Source organism: Aquarana catesbeiana, linkage group LG02, assembly GCF_042186555.1.
Source record: "Aquarana catesbeiana isolate 2022-GZ linkage group LG02, ASM4218655v1, whole genome shotgun sequence".
In the NCBI taxonomy this organism is placed as follows: domain Eukaryota; kingdom Metazoa; phylum Chordata; class Amphibia; order Anura; family Ranidae; genus Aquarana; species Aquarana catesbeiana.
In genome coordinates this window covers 187,258,967-187,280,282 of record NC_133325.1, presented here as the reverse complement: position 1 = coordinate 187,280,282, position 21,316 = coordinate 187,258,967, and the positions used below count along the sequence as shown (strand labels likewise).

At 41.7% G+C, this 21,316-nt stretch overlaps 1 protein-coding gene across 2 annotated transcripts in view; it reads right to left on the bottom strand.

Annotated features, from left to right (window-relative positions):
* Nucleotides 1-10,931: 10,931 nt before the first annotated feature.
* DHH (desert hedgehog signaling molecule) overlaps nucleotides 10,932-21,316 on the bottom strand; it is a 105,165-nt gene continuing 94,780 nt past the window's right edge. For both annotated transcript variants that reach the window (XM_073614046.1, XM_073614047.1), the window contains exon 3: nucleotides 10,932-15,418. In XM_073614046.1, the coding sequence (XP_073470147.1) occupies nucleotides 14,790-15,418 (629 nt within the window). In that variant the 3' untranslated portion in view covers nucleotides 10,932-14,789. The remainder of the gene's footprint in view (nucleotides 15,419-21,316) is intronic.

The window sequence follows — 21,316 nt, the reverse complement described above, 5'->3', positions numbered from 1 at the left end:
CAGTAAGTAATGCTGCTAGTTAGATGGCCAATCCCTATGTGGTTAATCTCTACTAACAATGACAGGTTAAGGGCAGCAATGACCTCTCATTAGTCCTTGCGATACAGCAACAGGGGTCCCGCTGCTCAGATGTCAGCTCACTTCTGGATGTTCCTGGAGTGACTCCAGTCTTCAGAACACTGCTGCAGGCTTGCAGCAGGTTGATGTGTACACAGGACCAGCGATATGCACATCTCTGTCTCCTCACAGTAAATAGTAAATCCCTTGGTATTCGGCCTGTGAAAATACAGCTCTCTCTCTCCTTATACTCGGCTCACATTGGGAATTGTAGTCCAATAGTCCGTTACGTGCCACAGTAAAGTTTATTTCCTGAACCTGATCTCCCATGATTCAGTGCTGCCAACCATCAAGTCTTTTGAGTTCATTCTGTTTGTGAGCTCCCTCTGGTGGATGGAGGCGGGGTAATGTTAACCCATTCAGTTGAAGTCCTAAATTGCTCTCTGTCTTTAGCCAAGCACCTGGCTACATTTTATATTATGTGTGCATCAAGGCACTTATTCTGCGACTGTACGTACTGTGCCTTCTGAATCCTTATAGTTTATTGTAATATGCCAGAAAACAATAAACTCTCTGCAGACATGTGCCAACAATGCTCTCATAGCCAGAGATCATGTTATCTATATGTTAGCAATAAACATACACATTTCTCTTGTTCAGGCTGCAGATTGAATGGCAGAAATCTCTTAGATTTTTCCATTCATGCTAAACAGTATGGATGGAAGAAGAAGGATGAGCTCAGGCACGCTCAGATGATAGTCTGGACCCTTCTTAGTTATCCCAACAGTAAGCTGTCACTGCACACCACCAATTAGAAGTGGCCGAGGCATCCCTGCCCTGCATCCGCAATTATATGCACCCCGGGATGGGGTATGCCTCAATCTCTTATTGTTGGAGGTGCACAGTGACATCTTACTGGCAGGATAGCTCATGCAGGTTTGGACTAAGATTTAAACATGCTGAGCTCATCCTTATGGAAGAAACCCTCTGCTAGCTATTTATTTCAGACAGCTGTAGCTGTCTGAAAACAGGAACAGTGACAGGAACAGTGACTGCATCTAGTAGAAAGCAGTCACTGTTCAGCCAACCATGTGGCTAGAATTTTAAATGATTCTGCAAGAATCTGCCTAAATTCCAGCTATACATGGCCAACTATAGTCAAATGAGCATCATAGCAATAATAGGGTACCTTTTAAATACAAAATAACAATTTAGTAATGCTTACATGTGGTTTACAGTTTCCTTTGAATTGTGAATTACAATCATTGGTCCACCTTAAATGGGTTTAGGAGATGGGACTGAAGTGTGTTGATACTGTGTGATACTTGGATGATGAGTAAAGATAGCCTTCCTATTATTGTTTTATAGGTGTCAAGGAATCTTCATTCAAGTGTCTCATTATGATTGGATAATTGTGCTTACCAAGTATAACCACCATTAACATTTAAAAAAAATACCAAATCAACTTGGTTGATTAATGTCCTTATGTCCTTGCTTAATAAGTAATATTAAAGGATTTATTGTGTGGTCATCTGGAAATGTCTGAAACAATTTACCTTGATCCTACAACTCCTGCAAATACAAAATGTGCATTTCAAATTCTACCTACTAAAAAGGTGTAGGGATCCTGCCCACAGCAGTATGGAACCCAGTCTGAATATAGTGGTTCTCAGCCAGCCTGGGCATTATTGTTGTAGTTCTGCTTTTTGTTTGGTCTCCCTTAAGCTCAGCTTAATTTTAATTCTGCCTGCTGTTGGAGAGTGTACCTGGCAAGAATATGAGAGTATAGAATGAATCTGAGTTATGAGTATTTCTATCTCCCTAGAAGGAGGTTTGTTATCAAGTGTGCATGCTAGAGAAGGATACAAATGTAGCAATAACTCTCGATGAAGCTGCTGGTTTAAGCGGGCTTGTTACCTTCACTCTCCTTCCCTCTGTTTTACCGGCACTGGTTCTAGGGTTCCGTTGAGTTTACCTCTGGACGATACACGCACCAACACTTGAGTACATTTTCAATGCTTTATTAAACAATTTACTAAGGAAGTAGCAGGAAAGAGGCAGAAGGGAAACTACAGAAGAAACTCAAATATCTTCTTGTAAGATTCTTGACAAGTGTCCTGGTAGAATTTGGATATTACAATAGAATGCGCTCCCCTCGTGGGACACACTCTTTGCTCGCCTGGATAGGCCTCTCTCACTTGCCTAGCAGCCAGTACATAGCACGAACAAAAGTCTCTGCCACAGACTTGTTTGGGATAAACCTGTACGATCCTCTGCCACAGGATGTATTGGTCTTTATGCGATGAACATCAGTCACAGTGCTTGAACCTTTAAGTCAATCCGGCAACACTGTGCTGTATAGTTACTTTAGTATACGTCCTCCAACCGAGTCACCAGGCCCCTCTCCAGACCAGCACGCTGCGTGATCCTTCCATGACGGGTCCTCCCCTGGGATCTCCTCGGTTGTCCAGCTTCTTCCCTCTGGATAGACAGCTCAGGACCATTCCTTGGCTGCTGTGGAAGGCCCCAGACAAGCTTCTGGGCCCAACCATGCGCCGCAGCGACGTGGGCCTCCGGAATGGAGGACCACGAGATTGCTCTCTAACGCATACCTGTCCGCCAGGAGGGCCAGCAGGTGGCTGTAAAACTAACCCCACAATATGGCGTCTGTCCCATAAATACCCTCGCCCAGAATGCAACTCGGAGGACCACCCCAGAGATGTCTCCGGGACAGAAGAGCATCCATACGCTTCAACACGTTGCCTTTCCAACACTGACCAGTGATAACAGCGACACCCACCGGTCAGCATGGAAACACACACAACATCAGCCAAGCTGGAACAGAGGCAAACCTAACCTTCTTAATGAACAAGTTACTAAATTTACCTAGCATATGATAGATCACAAATCTACCAGCGCTACACAAATATTTAATTTGAACCTGGAAAAGAAGTTTCCTACTGTCCTGCTAGAAGGCATAAACAGGTTCAGTAAGGTGATCACATGAGTTGGAGTACCAGAGGTGAAACTTGTCTGCTGAAGGGTGTCTAGAGCTGGGTACAGGCTCTGACATTTCAGGGAGTTATGACAGCTCATCTGAGTCATACTTGTGCTGCTCTACACTCTGTAAAATACAGTGTGCCGATTTGGCTTATAGGGCCACTTCTGTATTGACTGTTAGTAATGATTCAGAATCTTCATTTTTTTTTGTCTTTTTGGGTATCCTGTCCTAACCCCCCTCTCCCTGCATTTCTGGTTCTATAATAAACCCTTAAAATTTTTAAAATGAATGGTGCCCAACTTCTTCAACCCTATAAAGAGCCTAGAATTACACCCTGAGGTGAAATGCTACCCTACGGGGCACCAGGAGGTCCTTAACCATTGCCTAGGGTGGTGCTACACAGGTGAACTACAGTTTCTGTGAAGGGAATTCCTACCATTTATTACAGTATCATACCAAAATGACACAGATTTCTTTACATAAGAGTTAATTTGAACCAGCTGTAGACCTACAAGGTACAGGAGAGGAGTGGGTCTTGACATTTCTATACTAATAAGAAGCAACTGGTTAGCTAAAGGTTCTATTACATGGTCCAGTCATCTGGGTCAAAAGGAAAAAAATCAGTGATCCTAAATAGCGCTCAGCATTCATCACAAAAAAGATGTTTACTGTATCTTTTGTTCTATCAAAGTTTGAAGGTGCTACCATATATATAAACAATGATTTAATGTGAACGAGGGCTTTAATTTTTCCTCAAGGCACCCCTAGATTTATTTTGGCCCACTGTGTTGATGTGGGAATGAAGCAAATTTCTTTCCTGCAACCCCTGGTTGCAGGAAAGAAATTCACTCCATGCATGGCCAGCCTCAGACTGCCAGCAGACTACAAAATACACCTCCACCCAAGCAATTTCTGTTACATCATGCCTAGACCTTTGACTGCCCTTTAATGTAGATGCCCAATTAACCCGATTTTAGATGTTTTCACTGATGATTTGTCATGTTTTCCGTAAAGTGGGGCGATTTATAAAAGTTTTCACACAACGATCACACATTTTTTTACTTGGATTCCATTGTAAAATTGTGTGAAATCTGGGAGAAAGTTGTGTGAATCTTGTGTGAAAGCAATTATCAGTAGACCCCAAAATGTGGTTTACTGTATTTTTTAACTCTAACTGTGTTTGTTGTCCCTTCAAACTGATTGGGGTAAATTCCTATGACAAAGAGCAAACTAAAAAGGTCAGCAACCAATCAGATACAATTTTTCAGAATCTGACAACTGTAAACTGAAATCTGATTCTGGTTTTGATGCCTTATTGTACTTTCCCAACCCTCATTGCTCTAGTACAACATTAATATCCTATTCAGATATTCTTATTCCAACTGTGTGGTTTCTGCCCCATCCTGGTCTGGTTCCAGTATTAGCACTATCTTCATACTGATCACTCAGCACCTACATTGGGTAATTGAGGCAGCTGCAGGGGTTCCGCAGAGGAAAGCCCCCTCCCAGAACACAGAGCTGTTGCCCTTTGCATTGAGCCTGCTAATCACGCTGGGATTAGACTCATTAAACCCACCGTTAGCTTCCCTTCTTACCATGGTAATCCCCTCCGCTCCCCCCAGATAAACGCATTCTTTTAGGGCTTACACAATGTTTACTGGGGGTGACCGCAGAGCCCTCAATGAAAGTGTTGTTTTACATGTTCTTTTCCACTCATATCTGAGAGCACAATAAGGAGGTAGGAAACGTACGTAGGAGACAGATGAGGAGCTGGCTCACGCAGTGTTGGTTTAAATGTGTCACAAGTTATTCAGTCTATCATGAGCTTGCAATGACCCTCGGTGACTGCATTTCCTTCAGTTTACTGTGAATTTGCTGCCTTAATGGATTTTTTATCTACAGTGTGCAGCAACAGGATTTTTCCTCAGCTTTATTGTACTGTTACCTGTACAGTCTGGTACTAATACTAAAAGGTACCTATACAAATCAAATGCTGGACACTGACAGGCAGACATTTCCCAGAAATCAATGGGCAGGAAACATTCACAAACACTAGAATCCAGGTTTAATCATAAAATTTGCCTAATTAAGTGGTGTATGCTTGGTTAAAGCGTATCTAAACGCAGGAACAAAAATGTAAACACAGCAATCATTGGTTTAAATCAGATAGTGAGGAGGCAATATGTCGCCTCCTCACCACCTATCAAACACTCTCGGATCGCTTTTCATGGGAGCAGCAGTGTCTGCTGCACTTGTGAATGAGCCCTTAGTTGCATTCAGCAATGGCACCCTTAATGCTCCTTCACACGTAACGTTGGGGGGTGGTAAAACCCTACGATTGAGTTGGCTTATATGGCTTTTGCTCCCTTCTTCAGCTCCAACTTTACAAGTAGTCCCTCTGAATTACACTCTGTTTGATGCTCTGGAATGGCGGGTCAGCAAGTCCAGATTGTGATCAGATTGTGATCTAGACATTCGGGATGGAAGCAATTTACAGGTATACTTTGTGTTTTGCAGCACAATTGCTGCTTTAGCTCTGGGAATTGTGGATACACTCCAGCATAGTGTATGTGGGGCTTGATTCCCGGGCTATGTTTTGTTCAAACCCGGAGTTGCAATGCGCTCTGTGCGGCCCCCCCTCCCCCCCTTTGGGGATCGGGCGGCGGCTCACAGCGCATCGGCGTCACGCCTCGCTCCTCCATACGGCGTCACTGGTTGGCGCTGTGATGGAGGTACGCGCCTTTACCATCCATCCGACCCAGCGGGACGTGGTGACGTCAGTCATGGGCGGGTCTCCAACGCCCAGGCTGTAGTCCCGCCTCACGCATTGTTGGCCCTTACGTGACGTTGGCGGTCACTGCCGACGCGGGCGGCGTACATATTCAGGCGCCTGTTTTCTCCCTCGGACGCTACCTTCACTCCCGCACACGTGCAGACGCCACAGCTTCAGGAAGCGCTTGTCCTAAGCACACTAAGGTAACACTTAGTGGTTCCTTTTTTGTTAGTATTTTACTTTTTATACTTTTGTTGTCAATAACATTGACTTCTCTCTATGGACTTTTCATCCATTGTAGATATACATCTATGATGATTTTGATTTGGTTTTCTGTTTTTTTTTTTTTTTCTTTTTGGAAGTGATGGTCCGTGTTCTGGGGATGATGCCTGTGTATGCCTGTCCTGCGTTGGGCCCTTGGCCGCCTCAGCTCCGGGGGAGAACAAACCCTCCTTAGCCCGGTGCTTACCCTACGATACACCTTAGCTAGCTACTTAGTGTAAGTATCCAGAAATCGACTTACTGTCCTTTCTGGTTGCTTTTAGCTCATTGGTTGATGTTTTCATACTTTGTCATTTACAGATACCCCACTGCATCTGCCCCTGAAGAAGTGCTATTCACAGAAACACGTCGGGCAACATGGATGCAGCTACTTTTGTTTTAAATATGATTTCATCTAGATCAATGTTTTTAGGAAATTGAATATCTATACGTACCTTTCATATCATGCTGGCATGTACCTCCCAGTTTTGTAATTGTACCCTTTTTATGTAATCTGTCAATCTTGATTCACTGCCCAGATGTCATGTTATTTGTTGTACAAGCATGTATTTAGACAGGTTCTGTTTAGCGTGTATGCGCATGCAACTTTCTATGCTCCTATTGTGTTATGTAATTTTGGACGCCTATGCAATAAATTGACCTTTTTTATCTCAACTCCATCCTGTCAACTGCCTCATTTAAAGTCCCAATGTCCTCCCTGCTTATTCCTTGAACCCGGGATGGAGGCACTAGCCTGTCCTCATTTAAAGTCCCATATTCTCTTTTTTGCTATATTAGGGATGGAGGCAGCTGACAGCAGCTGGCAACTATCCCCTGCCAACTGGTTTTGGAGTTGCTCTGTGTGTTGGTGCACCTCCTTGGTCCACACACAGTTTTGTTTTGCAACACATTGTTTAGGCTATGTCTTATGCGTACGCATGAGCAACCTTTTTTCTTTATATGTGACGTACATCTGGAAGCCACATGTAATCAATTTGACATTTGGTACCACATCCCGTGAACTGCCTCATCCAAAGCCCTTATGTCCTTGCTCTCTTTTTTCTCCCCTAACCTGGGATGGAGGCACTACCTGGTGCCTCATCCAAAGTCCCATTATACAAAAAGTAAATATTTTTGTTTTCATTTCTAGACATTCGGGATGGAAGCAATTTACAGGTATACTTTGTGTTTTGCAGCACAATTGCTGCTTTAGCTCTGGGAATTGTGGATACACTCCAGCATAGTGTATGTGGGGCTTGATTCCCGGGCTATGCTTTGTTCAAACCCGGAGTTGCGATGCGCTCTGTGCGGCCCCCCCTCCCCCCCTTTGGGGATCGGGCGGCGGCTCACAGCGCATCGGCGTCACGCCTCGCTCCTCCATACGGCGTCACTGGTTGGCGCTGTGATGGAGGTACGCGCCTTTACCATCCATCCGACCCAGCGGGACGTGGTGACGTCAGTCATGGGCGGGTCTCCAACGCCCAGGCTGTAGTCCCGCCTCACGCATTGTTGGCCCTTACGTGACGTTGGCGGTCACTGCCGACGCGGGCGGCGTACATATTCAGGCGCCTGTTTTCTCCCTCGGACGCTACCTTCACTCCCGCACACGTGCAGACGCCACAACCTCAGGAAGCGCTTGTCCTAAGCACACTAAGGTAACACTTAGTGGTTCCTTTTTTGTTAGTATTTTACTTTTTATACTTTTGTTGTCAATAACATTGACTTCTCTCTATGGACTTTTCATCCATTGTAGATGTACATCTATGATGATTTTGATTTGGTTTTCTGTTTTTTTTTTTCTTTTTGGAAGTGATGGTCCGTGTTCTGGGGATGATGCCTGTGTATGCCTGTCCTGCGTTGGGCCCTTGGCCGCCTCAGCTCCGGGGGAGAACAAACCCTCCTTAGCCCGGTGCTTACCCTACGATACACCTTAGCTAGCTACTTAGTGTAAGTATCCAGAAATCGACTTACTGTCCTTTCTGGTTGCTTTTAGCTCATTGGTTGATGTTTTCATACTTTGTCATTTACAGATACCCCACTGCATCTGCCCCTGAAGAAGTGTTATTCACAGAAACGCGTCGGGCAACATGGATGCAGCTACTTTTGTTTTAAATATGATTTCATCTAGATCAATGTTTTTAGGAAATTGAATATCTATACGTACCTTTCATATCATGCTGGCATGTACCTCCCAGTTTTGTAATTGTACCCTTTTTATGTAATCTGTCAATCTTGATTCGCTGCCCAGATGTCATGTTATTTGTTGTACAAGCATGTATTTAGACAGGTTCTGTTTAGCGTGTATGCGCATGCAACTTTCTATGCTCCTATTGTGTTATGTAATTTTGGACGCCTATGCAATAAATTGACCTTTTTTATCTCAACTCCATCCTGTCAACTGCCTCATTTAAAGTCCCAATGTCCTCCCTGCTTATTCCTTGAACCCGGGATGGAGGCACTAGCCTGTCCTCATTTAAAGTCCCATATTCTCTATTTCCTAATACCTGTTAATCTTGCCAGAAATGCAGTGTCTATGTCACTTCCTGTGAGCTGAAAAGAAAGCTCAAAGGACCTTATCTTTCTTGTGTAAACTACAAGTCCCATCATTCCACCATTTAATGGAGGTGAACAATGGCAATTAGGTTTAACCCCTTAGAGCTGGCGCCTGCCAGCCCTTTAAGGGGTTTAGAATGGCGGGAGGTGGGGCGGGCTTATGATCATGTGACCAAGGTGATTGGCTGTCATGGATGGGAAAGCTCCCGATTGCAAGCAGCAATCAAGAGCTTTCGGTAACTGTGCTGGGAGCGCGCAGGGCGCGCGCTTTTGGCACAGCTCTATTGGCGCTATTGCATGCAAATATTCAGCCACTCAGTGCCAAGGCCTGCCTGCCGTTAGGCTGCATATTTGCAAGCACTCTGCGTGAAGAGATTAAAATCCAGTCTGTGTGACAACCATGGCTCCTTGGTTGTCTTGTCAAGAAATGAGCATAGCCATGAAGGAAAGCATGCTGGAGGATTACAAGGTGAAAATAAAGGTAAAAAAGCCTGAAAAAAATACAAAACAAAACAAATCCAGCCACCACATCTAATGATTGGTAAACTGCAATACATTACATACAGTATTTCTTTTTAGGCTTAGATATGATTTAATCTCATCTTTATACACTCACCTCTTCGGCAGGAGGATTCTCTGACCAAGTTAAAGGGGTTGTAAACCTTCGTGTTTTTTCACCTTAATGCATCCTATTTTATAAGCAGCAAGGATCGTCAGTGCCTGTTTTAAAATGGCAAAACAAGTGTTGCTAAGCTCTTACTCAGTTGTGGTACTTCTTCTTCTATCTTAGCAATGGCGGATTTCTTACAGCCACTCCACCTGTCAAATCTTCAGCTTGAAGTCTTCACTTTACAGTTGAAACTGAGAATTTCTTAGGTCGATCAGTGTTAAGCTGGGCTTGAAGGCTCTCAGAAATGTCTGCCAGACCTCCTATTGTCAGAGTTTCCTCCAGCTTCCAAGTACTTTGATGGTGTAGGAAAGTGTACTGGCTAACACCTTGGCTTTCTTTGCAATTTCTCTAAAGGAAAGCCCTACACTTTTAAGGGTTATAATGGTCCGTCTGTCTTCCTTTGTTAATTGCCCTTTTCTTTCAATTTTGAGGGCAATATACTACTTCCTGCAGTACAAGAGAAGTATGGGAATTTTTTTAAATCCCATAATCATTCTTACCTAGGTGGTTGCAGCATCGTACCGATGCTGCATCTGTCCCCCGTCACCTCTGCACTGAGAATCGAGCCATTGAACACCGCCAATGGCTTGGTTCTCTCATCTCCCCGAGCAGAGAGCTGCTGCCTATCAGTCAGCAGCTGTCTTGCTCTGCTCCTCCACGCTCATTGGAGTGCTGAGCTGTGGGGGCCGGGGAGCAGCCGTCTCAGTGGCTTGCTGAGAGGCTGAGACGGCCATCAGTCCAGGCACCTGGCGGATCCAGACTTCATTGTCGGGATGACGTGGTGCCTGGACTGATCTTGGTGACGTCAGCAGAGAGCGGATTTCAGACTGCTCTCTGCTGAAAACGGGTCACAGGAGTACAAAACGAATTGCACTCCTGTGACCCATAGGAGAAGCCCAGCCAAACAAGCTCAGGCTGGACTTCTCCTTTAAAAGGGTGCAGTAACACAGTCTGTTTCAACACTGCTTTATTACAGACAGAGCTTGTAAGTAATGAGAGAAAGTTGGGACACCTGTAGGAAGTGTTAGCACAAAGTTTCAAGGCTTAATTTACTTACACTGCTGCAGAATAACTGTAAGTTGTTAACCCATTACTTCTTGTCTGAAAAGGCAGTTTTGTATAATCCTGAAATGTAAATTATTTTTCAGTTTTTGTTAAGCTAAACTTTTTTTTATCACCTCTGGCAGTTTACTGCTTACCTTTGTACCATTTCATGTTATTCACTGGACTTGACCTGTTTAATTTTCAGTAAAAACTGGAAAAATTGGGGTGTTCCAGAACTTCTGACTGGTAGTGTATGTGGCCAGTAAAATAAGAGCAGAGCCGGACCTCCTGGTCAGCTGATTTGTTTAGTGTCACTATGATGATTAAAACCAGAGGATCAGCATGACGTACTGCCAACTAGTATTTTAAGAAGAGGATTGCGTATGGTAGACAAGGTATTTCTCTTGGTAAAGGACTTCTTGAAAGAATCAGAAATTCTTACTGCTCAGCAATATAGTATAATTTGGGAAATAAGAACTGCAACTGTCCATGGAACTAAACAATAAACACATCTATACAATAGACAAATGGCTTTCTGAATGCATTTAAAGAAACAAGACTATAAGATGGGATAAATTATAACCTGGTTTATTATCAGAAAACACATTAAATAAGATTACTTGTTAAAAAGATATTAAATTCTGTTTTGAACATTCATTGTCTCACATCTAAAGGAAGCTGGAACATTAAAATGAACAAATTAAATTACAATTTATAAGTAGAAAAATATACTCTAAGACTGATTGTGCAGCAGCTGTGTTAAAGCAAATTTCCTTTGCAAAGTTACAGTAAGACTTGATCTAAAAAAATATATCTTATTCTGAAAAAGTGGCACACTTCTCAAAAAAGGCCACCTCTTACCCTCTGGTAATTAATAATGCATGGCTCGAGAATGTAGTATTTTTATATCATTATAAAACATGATCAGTGGTAACAAGATTGTCAATGCGCAGAAAGGAACAGCTTGGAAAACTGGAGCACAGGTAGAAGTTGAAATAAATAATATTAATGAGTTCAAAGCTTTCTTGTAAATGTGCTTATTATAGCATCTGTTGTCTCCTTTTGCCCTCGGTATAAACATGTCTCACAATGGTAAAAAAAGGGAATGCCATCCATTCATTTGATATAATTCAGTAAATTCAGTAAATGTGAGGTCAAAAGCAGGTTGCTTGGACAGTGCCAGCACAAAGGTACATCTAAGGCTTGGTTCACACCTATACCTTTTTTAATGCTTTTTGCAGAAACACACTACACTCCATTTAACATGATTCCCTATAAGACATGTTTACAGCTAAGCTTTTTTCAGCCGCTGCATTTTTGGAAAGGGTTAGGGACTTTTTTAAAAGCAAAACGGTGCGTTTTTGGTTCAATAGACTTCAATAGAGAAGCTGCCGAAAAGCATGTTGTGCGTTTTTGCCGCAGTTTGCATTTTGTAATCCACCCAACAAATTGCCCAAATAAAAATGCAAAACGCAGAAAAAATGTGTCAAAAACGCGTGTGCAAAAATGCAAAATGCACCGCAAAAAGAACTGCAGAAACGGCAAAGCAAACTGCATAAGTGTGATCCAAGCCTTAGGCCCCTTTCACACATGCGGACCGTTCATTTCATTAGTTCAGTCACAATTTTTCAAAGAAAAAAAAACAGATAAAGTTTACACCAGTTTACATTAGTTTTTCATCGGTGTCTCCTCAGTTACTCATCAGTTTTTTTACATCCACTACGAATGCAAAAACGGACCGTTTGTCTGTTTACATCCATTTTTCAATTATTCAGTTTTATTAACGGAAAAAAATAGGGCTTCAATCCATTATAAAAAAACAGATGTTGATGGATGCAGATGATCATCTGTTTACATTTGTTTTTCATATGTATGGATGAAAAACAGACAAACGGTCCGTATGTGTGAAAGGGGCCTAAGGCCATACATGGTTTGAATTTCCAAATCTTTTCAATTTTGAATTTCGAAAACAATGTTGGCCTCATCGGATCACAAAATGTCTGATTTTCAAAAGAAAATTAGTTTGGAATTTGACCTATGTATGGCTTGCATTGGGGACTGGCTCAAGCAACAATATAATTGTTCAGTCTGATGACAGGTGTGTGTTTCCCAGATATAGCTTTTCAGCTTTCAAGCTGATCACTTATATCAACACCAGAGTCATCGGGTCAATGATGTTGCAGGCCTGATAGGTCATCATAAGGCCATGTACGCTCGGGAAAACTTTCCTCACTGAGGACTATAAGTAATCTTTCCACTGTTTTGATGTAATCTTGGCCCAATTATGGCTGCTTGGGCTATTTTAGAATGCATTTACAGGAGTCTTGTTTGTTGGGCAAATAATGACTGATGCTGAAAGATATCAAGATACCAATCAAAACCAGCAATCACATGAGTACATTATGTCACTGTGTGGCTGGTATTTTTGCAAGGTATAGCCAACTCGCCCTGATTCTGTCATACAAGTAAAGAAAGCCTACTTCAGGCTTAGTGAAATGGGAACCCATCTGTTCTTTCAGACACTGTGGCTTAGTTAATACAAGCAAGTGAGAGGGCATTACTGGCACAACTGGGTTTAATTTACTAAAACTGGAGAGTGCAAAATCTGGTGCAGCTCTACATAGAAACCAATCAGCTTCCAGGTTTTATTGTCAAAGCTTAACTGAACAAGCTGAAGTTAGAAGCTGATTAGCTACCATGCACAACTGCACCAGATTTTTCACTCTCCAATCTTAGTAAATAAACCACAGTGTCTTTATATGAATTGTATTCCCTTGTTTCTTACTTTCTAAAAGATAAACACAACATATTCCCACCTACCCATACATAAACCATCAACTTAAATAACAATCATATTTGACAGTACAGTAGTATAATAAGAACATGCTGTTTTTTGTTGCATTTTTGCACCATAGCAGAAGTATAATCATGTGTTTGTACACACGCTGTTGAAGATCTCTTAAGAATGAGTGTTAACAGATCATAACTGTTATGGCAAAAGTAAAAATAAATAATCAGTGCACAATGACCTTTGCCTTCTCCTCTATTTCAGTGCATTTATATCTAGAGACTGTACGCAATTTAATTGTACAGACAGGTGATCAGAATTGCAAACTGTGATATTGAGACAGACAAAAGCATCATGGTGTTCACAGGGATCCAGTGTATAACTATTAAGCACTCTGGCTGGTCTACAAGGCCAAGATTGTGCCTATAGATAGTTGGTGTGCATGTCTGCCGACAAAAAAAAAATAAGCTGCACAAATAAAAACATGCTGAACCAGCCATGAAATTGGGGCAAAAAGGCATTAAACATAAAGCTGGTCATTAATTATCAATGCCTTTGTTTTGTTAGATCATTTGACAATAATATGAAATCACTTGTAGCACCTATAGCTCACAACTCCTTTTAGAGTCACCGGGGTAACTTATACTTTAAAAGACAGCATACATTTATTTACTGACACTTATACACCATATGTGTGAATCTGTCTTTTGCCCTGGTTTGTCTAATGCCGCGTACACACGGTCGGACTTTTCGTCTACAAAAGTCCGACAGCCTGTCCGACAGACTTCCTGCGGACTTTCGGCGGACTTGCAGCAGACTTTCTAACGAACGGACTTGCCTACACACGACCACACAAAAGTCCGACGGATTCGTACGTGATGACGTACACCGGACTAAAATAAGGAAGTTCATAGCCAGTAGCCAATAGCTGCCCTAGCATGGGTTTTTGTCCGTCGGACTAGCACACAGACGAGCGGATTTCGGGGTCCGTCGTAGTTACGACGTAAAGATTTGAAGCATGTTTCAAATCTAAAGTCCGTCGGATTTGAGGCTGAAAAAGTCTGCTGAAAGTCCGGAGAAGCCCACACACGATCGGATTACCAGCCAGCTTTAGTCCGTCGGCGTCCGTTGGACTTTTGTAGACGAAAAGTCCGACCGTGTGTACGCGGCATAGGAGTCTCCGCAATGTTCTTTGCATGGGAATTCGTTTGTGATTTGAGGCTGCTGCAAGCAATATGAGAGGCTGTCATGACTGGGATAAAACTGAAAACTACACAAGGCTCCCCTTCCAATGATCAAACATCTACTTTCTATCCTCTCTATATCAGAATGTCTTCCTATTATATAGGAATTTCCCCCCAAAAATGGCAATTTCTAAAACAATTTTAGCAATGACCTTCTTAAGCAATTATCTGCACAATAATTTAGCACATTCCAGGTCCCTCTGATCGCAAATAACGTTAGCCACCAGCTTTTTTATAATAGTCACTCTTTGGGGACCATGTTCCTTCAGGACCATGAATCTTAGCAAGCTGTAATTTGCTTAACTGTACTCAGCAGATAGGCAAAACAGGAAACTGGAGGTCTGTGGGAAGACATTTCAGCAGCATTTCCAGTTAAATCCATCCTTTTTTATAGCATATCAAGGCATTTCCCACCCAAGGACTTTTTTGGCCAGAACAATCAGGAAGTGGCAGTACCAATGAATCCCATCATTCCCTATAAATTCTGGAAGAATGGAGAACAGGTTGTAAAGTAGTCTTATAGGAGCGAATGACCTATGTGCCATTTCATGCCATTCAATATTTGCATAGCAAGATGTCAATACACCATCTACAAGAAGGGTTCCATGAGCAGTCAGTGGAGCATAAACCCCTGTTTTTTCTTGTATGGAAACATTTACAACTTTAGATGGTAGCAGCTGAGTGCTATTAGCAAATATTTGAACAAAGTCCCCAACCTGGACACGATGTGCATAAACTGGCAAAAATCCCGCCAGTGGGTCTCTGGTTGCAAAGATCAAATGGTTTGGTGTAAGCCGAAGGCTGTATGGATGTCCTTCAGCCTCAATAACTATGAACGTGGCTGGCTCATCCAGATCTTTGTGCAAAAACAGCAAAACCTCTGTTGATATCAAATGTCCTGTTTTATCTGTGGTGAGGATTTTATCACCAAGTTGCAATTCTGACAGAGGCTTACGATGACCGCTAATAATATTGACCATGGCAGTTCCTGGAAAGCAGCCACCAGAACGGACAGCTAAGGAGTTGTCTGAAAGATAAAAAATTAGATACATAAGAAAACAAGCAAATGAAAAAACTAAAAGGTAAACACAGAAATAGAACTGTATGATCGAGCCTAATACAAAGAATTTTCAAAGCTACATAATCACTAGTAACTTTGGGAAAATATTGGAGAAACTCTTAAAAAACATGAAACTGCTTTTTAAATTATTAGCACTATGATGTAATGTATTATGTAATATTACAGTACAACAACTTACAGTGGGGACGGAAAGTATTCAGACCCCCTTACATTTTTTACTCTTTGTTACATTGCAGCCATTTGATAAAATCATTTGAGTTCATTTTTTTTCCTCATTAATGTACACACAGCATCCCATATTGACAGAAAAACATGGAATTGGTGACATTTTTGCAGATTTATTAAAAAAGAAAAACTCAAATATCACATGGTCCTAAGTATTCAGACTCTTTGCTGTGACACTCATATATTTAACTGCTGTCCATTTCTTCTGATCATCCTTGATATGGTTCTACATCTTCATTTGAATCCAGCTGTGTTTGATTATATTGAGTGGACTTGATTAGGAAAGCCAAACACGTGTCTATATAAGACCTTACAGCTCACAGTGCATGTCAGAGCAAATGAGAATCATGAGGTCAAAGGAACTGCCTGAAGAGCTCAGAGACAGAATTGTGCCAAGGCACAGATCTGGCCAAGGTTACAAAAAAATTTCCGCTGCACTTAAGGTTCCTAAGAGCACAGTGGCCTCCATAATCCTTAAATGGAAGACATTTGGGATGACCAGAACCCCTCCTAGAGCTGGCTGTCCGGCCAAACTGAGCTATGGTGAGCCTTGGTGAGAGAGGTAAAGAAGAACCCAAAGATCACTGTGGCTGAGCTCCAGCGATGCAGTCGGGAGATGGGAGAAAGTTGTAGAAAGTCAACCATCACTGCAGCCCTCCACAAGTCGGAACTTTATGGCAGAGTGGCCCGACAGAAGCCTCTCCTCAGTGCAAGACACATGAAAGCCTGCATGGAGTTTGCTAAAAAACACCTGAAGGACTCCAAGATGGTGAGAAATAAGATTCTCTGGTCTGATGAGACCAAGATAGAACTTTTTGGCCTTAATTCTAAGCAGTATGTGTGGAGAAAATCAGGCACTGCTCATCACCTATCCAATACAGTCCCAACAGTGAAGCATGGTGGTGGCAGCATCATGCTGTGGGGGTGTTTTTCAGCTGCAGGGACAGGATGACTGGTTGCAATCGAGGGAAAGATTAATGCGGCCAAGTACAGGGATATCCTGGGCGAAAACCTTTTCCAGAGTGCTCAGGACCTCAGACTGGGCCGAAGGTTTACCTTCCAACAAGACAATGACCCTAAGCACACAGCTAAAATAACGAAGGAGTGGCTTCACAACAACTCCGTGACTGTTCTTGAATGGCCCAGCCAGAGCCCTGACTTAAACCCAATTGAGCATCTCTGGAGAGACCTAAAAATGGCTGTCCACCAATGTTTACCATCCAACCTGACAGAACTGGAGAGGATCTACAAGGAGGAATGGCAGATTATCCCCAAATCCAGGTGTGAAAAACTTGTTGCATCTTTCCCAAAAAGATTCATGGCTGTATTAGATCAAAAGGGTGTTTCTACTAAATACTGAGCAAAGGGTCTGAATACTTAGGACCATGTAATATTTCAGTTTTTCTTTTTTAATAAATCTGCAAAAATGTCAACAATTCTGTGTTTTTCTGTCAATATGGGGTGCTGTGTGTACATTAATGGCTACAATATAACAAAGAGTGAAAAATTTAAGGGGGTCTGAATACTTTCCGTCCCCACTGTATGTAAAGTGTAGTAACTAGTTCCATTTCACTTTGCTTAGTTTGGAACAGTTGGAAGTGTCATTGTTGATTGGCTTCCATGTCTTACCAAACTGAGCCCTGATGGAGATCCAGTTGGCTGCTGGTTTTCCAGCATGCTCGTCTGACAAAAGCCGGCTACTGTTGGACCAGCTGCCATGCACACGGGACGAATGTCAGGTGGTTTTTATTGAACCGGCCGATGTCGCCCGGCATTCGGCCTATGTGTACTAGGCCTAAGGCACCCTGTAGACAACTGGTTATTGGAGAAATACCCTTAGACATCTATGAGGCCAAAACTGGTTCTGGGCAGCAACACAGGTTTTTACAAAAGGGGACAACTTGTTGGACCCTAATTTGCAAGCAAAGATCTCTGGATCTTCACACTCACTTAATCCTTATCCATGGATCTTTTCCTGATGGGATCTTTCCAGTGTTACTCCAGCATCAATGCTGCTGTCTACTGTGCTAACTGCTCCCTCAAGCATACTTGATGTGGGTCAGATAAGAGAGATCATTGTTATAAACATAGGTGCTTCATAATCTACAGGGTGAGCACAAAAACCCTCCTTGATTTCAAGTAGTTATACATTCAATACTTATTGGAGTATGTTTACAAATTTGGTGACCACAGATCAGGGACGTGCGGTGAGGTCAGTGGCTGGTGAAGCACTGGCTAGTATCAGAGCCAGATACACACAGGTAACATACGCCGCGAATGTTAGAGCAAGAGCAATAATTCTAGCACTAGACCTCCTCTGTGACTCTAAACATGTAACCCGTAAAAAGTACTGAGGTTTGGCGCCATTCCACAAGTGTGTGCAATTTTAAAGCGTGACATGTTAGGTATCTATTTACTCAGCGTAACATCATCTTTCACATTATACAAAAAATCAGGCTAACTTTAGTGTTTTTTTTTTTTATTCATGAAACAGTTTGTTTCCAAAAAAACACGTTTGAAAAATTGCTGCGCAAATACCGTGTGACATAAAAAGTTGCAATGACCACGATTTTATCCCCTAGGGTGTCTGCTAAAACAATATATATATAATATTTGGGGGTTCTGAGCAATTTTTTACCAAAAAAATGATGATTTTTACATGTAGGAGAGAAGTGTCAGAATTGGCCTGGGTGGCAAGTGGCTAATTACCATAAGTAAGTAATATACAAATAATTATTATATATTGTTTTTAAGGTATTTTACTATATATTTTTTTTCAAAAACTGTATTCAATACAAAAAATGTATTTTTTCTACTTGAAAAAAAAATATTTATCTACTCAAAAAATGTATTTTTTCTACTGCAAAATCTCTGTGCATGCCTCCCACTGCCGGAGGGCAGTAAAATCCAACATGGTGCTCACTCAACAGCAACACAGCTGGTGCATGTTGGAATTTTCTAAAACAGTGTTGTGACTGTGCAGCCTGTTTTTAAATGCAAATTTAATGTGGATCTGCATACTAAAAACTCCATTTTGAAGTGGTACCACAATTTCATTGAGAAAGGATGCATCTGTGATCAAAGAAAGGGACATTCAGGCTGACCATCGGACTCTAAGCAAGTTGTTGATCTAGTCAGAGAAGTTTCCTTGAACAGCCCTAAGAAGTCAGTGCGCATAGCTAGCCGAGAGTTGCATGTCCCACAAAGCACGGTAAGCAAGATCTTATGCAAACGCTTGCAGTTTCACTGTTACAAACTGCAATTGGTCCATTTACACCTGCAAGACAATGAAACGTGACTTAAATTTTGCAGGAATCTCCAGGCGTTAATGGAAAATGATTACCTGCCATCTAAGATCATTTCCAGTGATGAGGCAACCTTCCATTTAAGGCGCACATCAAGTTTGTGTGATACCAGCCAATACCACATGAAACTTTATGAGTTGATGCAACGGTAGCCACCAATGTGTAAGAATATTCCAATAAAGTTACATTCTATATGTGTTGGAAAGTTTGTTTCTCATTCTGTATTTGGGTGTATTTAGTACACATTAAATGCGGTAATATGTACTGTAAATTAATATTTTTAAGCTGACACACAGCAAGCACATCCAAACACAATGCAAACACAGAAAAACATGTTGAAAACTGCAGAAGTCCAGTTGGGTTGAGTTCTTTTTTAAGTTTTCACTTTATTAGCTATATATGCTAGTTATTTTAAATGGTGAAGCATTTGGCTGCAATTGTTTGCATAATGGCTACAGATGTAGTGAGGAGGTTCAATTGTGGTTCAACCAAACAGAATGGGGAATACGCATGATCTAAGCATGCCTGTGGAATGATTGTGGATCCCAGACAAGGTTATTGCAGAATCTCAGAAACTATTAACCCCCTGAGATCTTCACACACTACAATTTTTCCCCGCAGAAAATGAAATAATAGGGATCAGTGAAAAAATGGAGTGCAAACTGAGAGCTAAATATCCTACAGTGGTGTGCCAAATAGGCATCTCTGAACATGCAACATGTTGAACCTTGAAGAAGGCAGGCCACAGTAGCCCCAATTCATTCTGGGTCTCACTTCTGTCAGGTTTTATTGGTTATGGGATTACCAAAAATGGACAACTAAAGAGTGGAAAATATTGCCAGGTCTAACAAATCTTTCTGCAGGAAATGAATTATACTATTGAGTCACTAAGGAGCAAAATCCCCGAGAAATGTTTTCTGAATCGATGCTCTGAAGAAATCAGGCTATTCTGAAAACAAAGTAGGTACTACCAGTACAAGTACTACCTAGTCATACCTAATGAAGTGGACTTTGAATGTACTATATATAAGCAACAAATACTAAGACGTTGTTGAGTTTTTTAAGAGTGGTTAAAAGGTTTATATGTTAATTCTGAAGATTAAAATGAATATATTATTTTATTTTCAAAATATAATTCATACTCGCTGTTCAGCAGCAAGCAGTAAACTTTTTAAAAAGACTATGCAACCCCTTCTCAAAATACTTTGCACATTTCTTATATTCTTCACTAATCTCAGTGCACAGTTACAGTATTAGAGGAGGGGTTGTGTCACTATGGCAAGTATGAAGGTAAAAAGTGAACAATGCTGAGAATCAAGGTGAGAATACAATGGCTAGTGTGGCTTCAAGAAGAAAACAATAGGGAGTCAGTGTGAATCAGAGTGATTACAGGTACATGTGAGAATCTAGGCATTGGAGTAAAAGAGAACAGTCTATTTATAGTTAATTAAAACATAGATCTAAAGAATGTTTTTCTTCTTGTATCAGAAGGTTGTAAGGGCGGAGATACATGGATCAAAATTCTTCTGGTTTAGCAGGGACCAGCTGAATTTTGACCCATGAATAGGCAGGCTGGTTGTACAGAAGTCGATCTACTGATCGACTTCTGTAAAATCAGCCTGTTGGCTATAGCCAGCAGCACTGATCACTGTATTCTGATGGCGGAGAAGTCAACCCAGTGGTTGAACTAAAAAAACTATTACTGTATGGCCAGACTACTGTAACTCTCACTAGCTATTAGGACAATTACAACAGTTTAGAAAAGGAAAACCTAATTAATCACCAATAACCTGACCCCCATAGTGGCTTCTCTTCTCCCAGCATGTACAAACGCAATTTTGTAGGGGTCAGGGAATCTCCCACTCTACCGCTTACGCAGCAGTACTGGCTAGTGATACTGTACGTAATCTGAGATGAACAGAACAAGCGATTTTAAACCACCAAACACAAACAATATCCAGTAGTCCACAGACATTTTTTCACCATCCATGGGAAAATTACTGAATGACAGGGCTGAGAAAGCTCACCATAAACTTCACATGTGTATGAGGGGCTTTAAGTCTGATTGAGCCCTCTACTTAAATCAGTTAAATGCATTTTAAGTGCATTTAAACAAAAGGCGTTCAACGTCTTACAATTGATTTTCTTTCTTTTACTTGAATTTATTGAGAAAAATTAAGGAAAATGGGTACTTACACAGTGTAGTAAGATTGTGCAATAGAACAAACAATTGATTTTCTTTCTAAAGCCTAGTACATAGGGGCCAAATTTCAGGCGACATTTGGCCCATGTGTACTGGAGTCGATCTGACAGA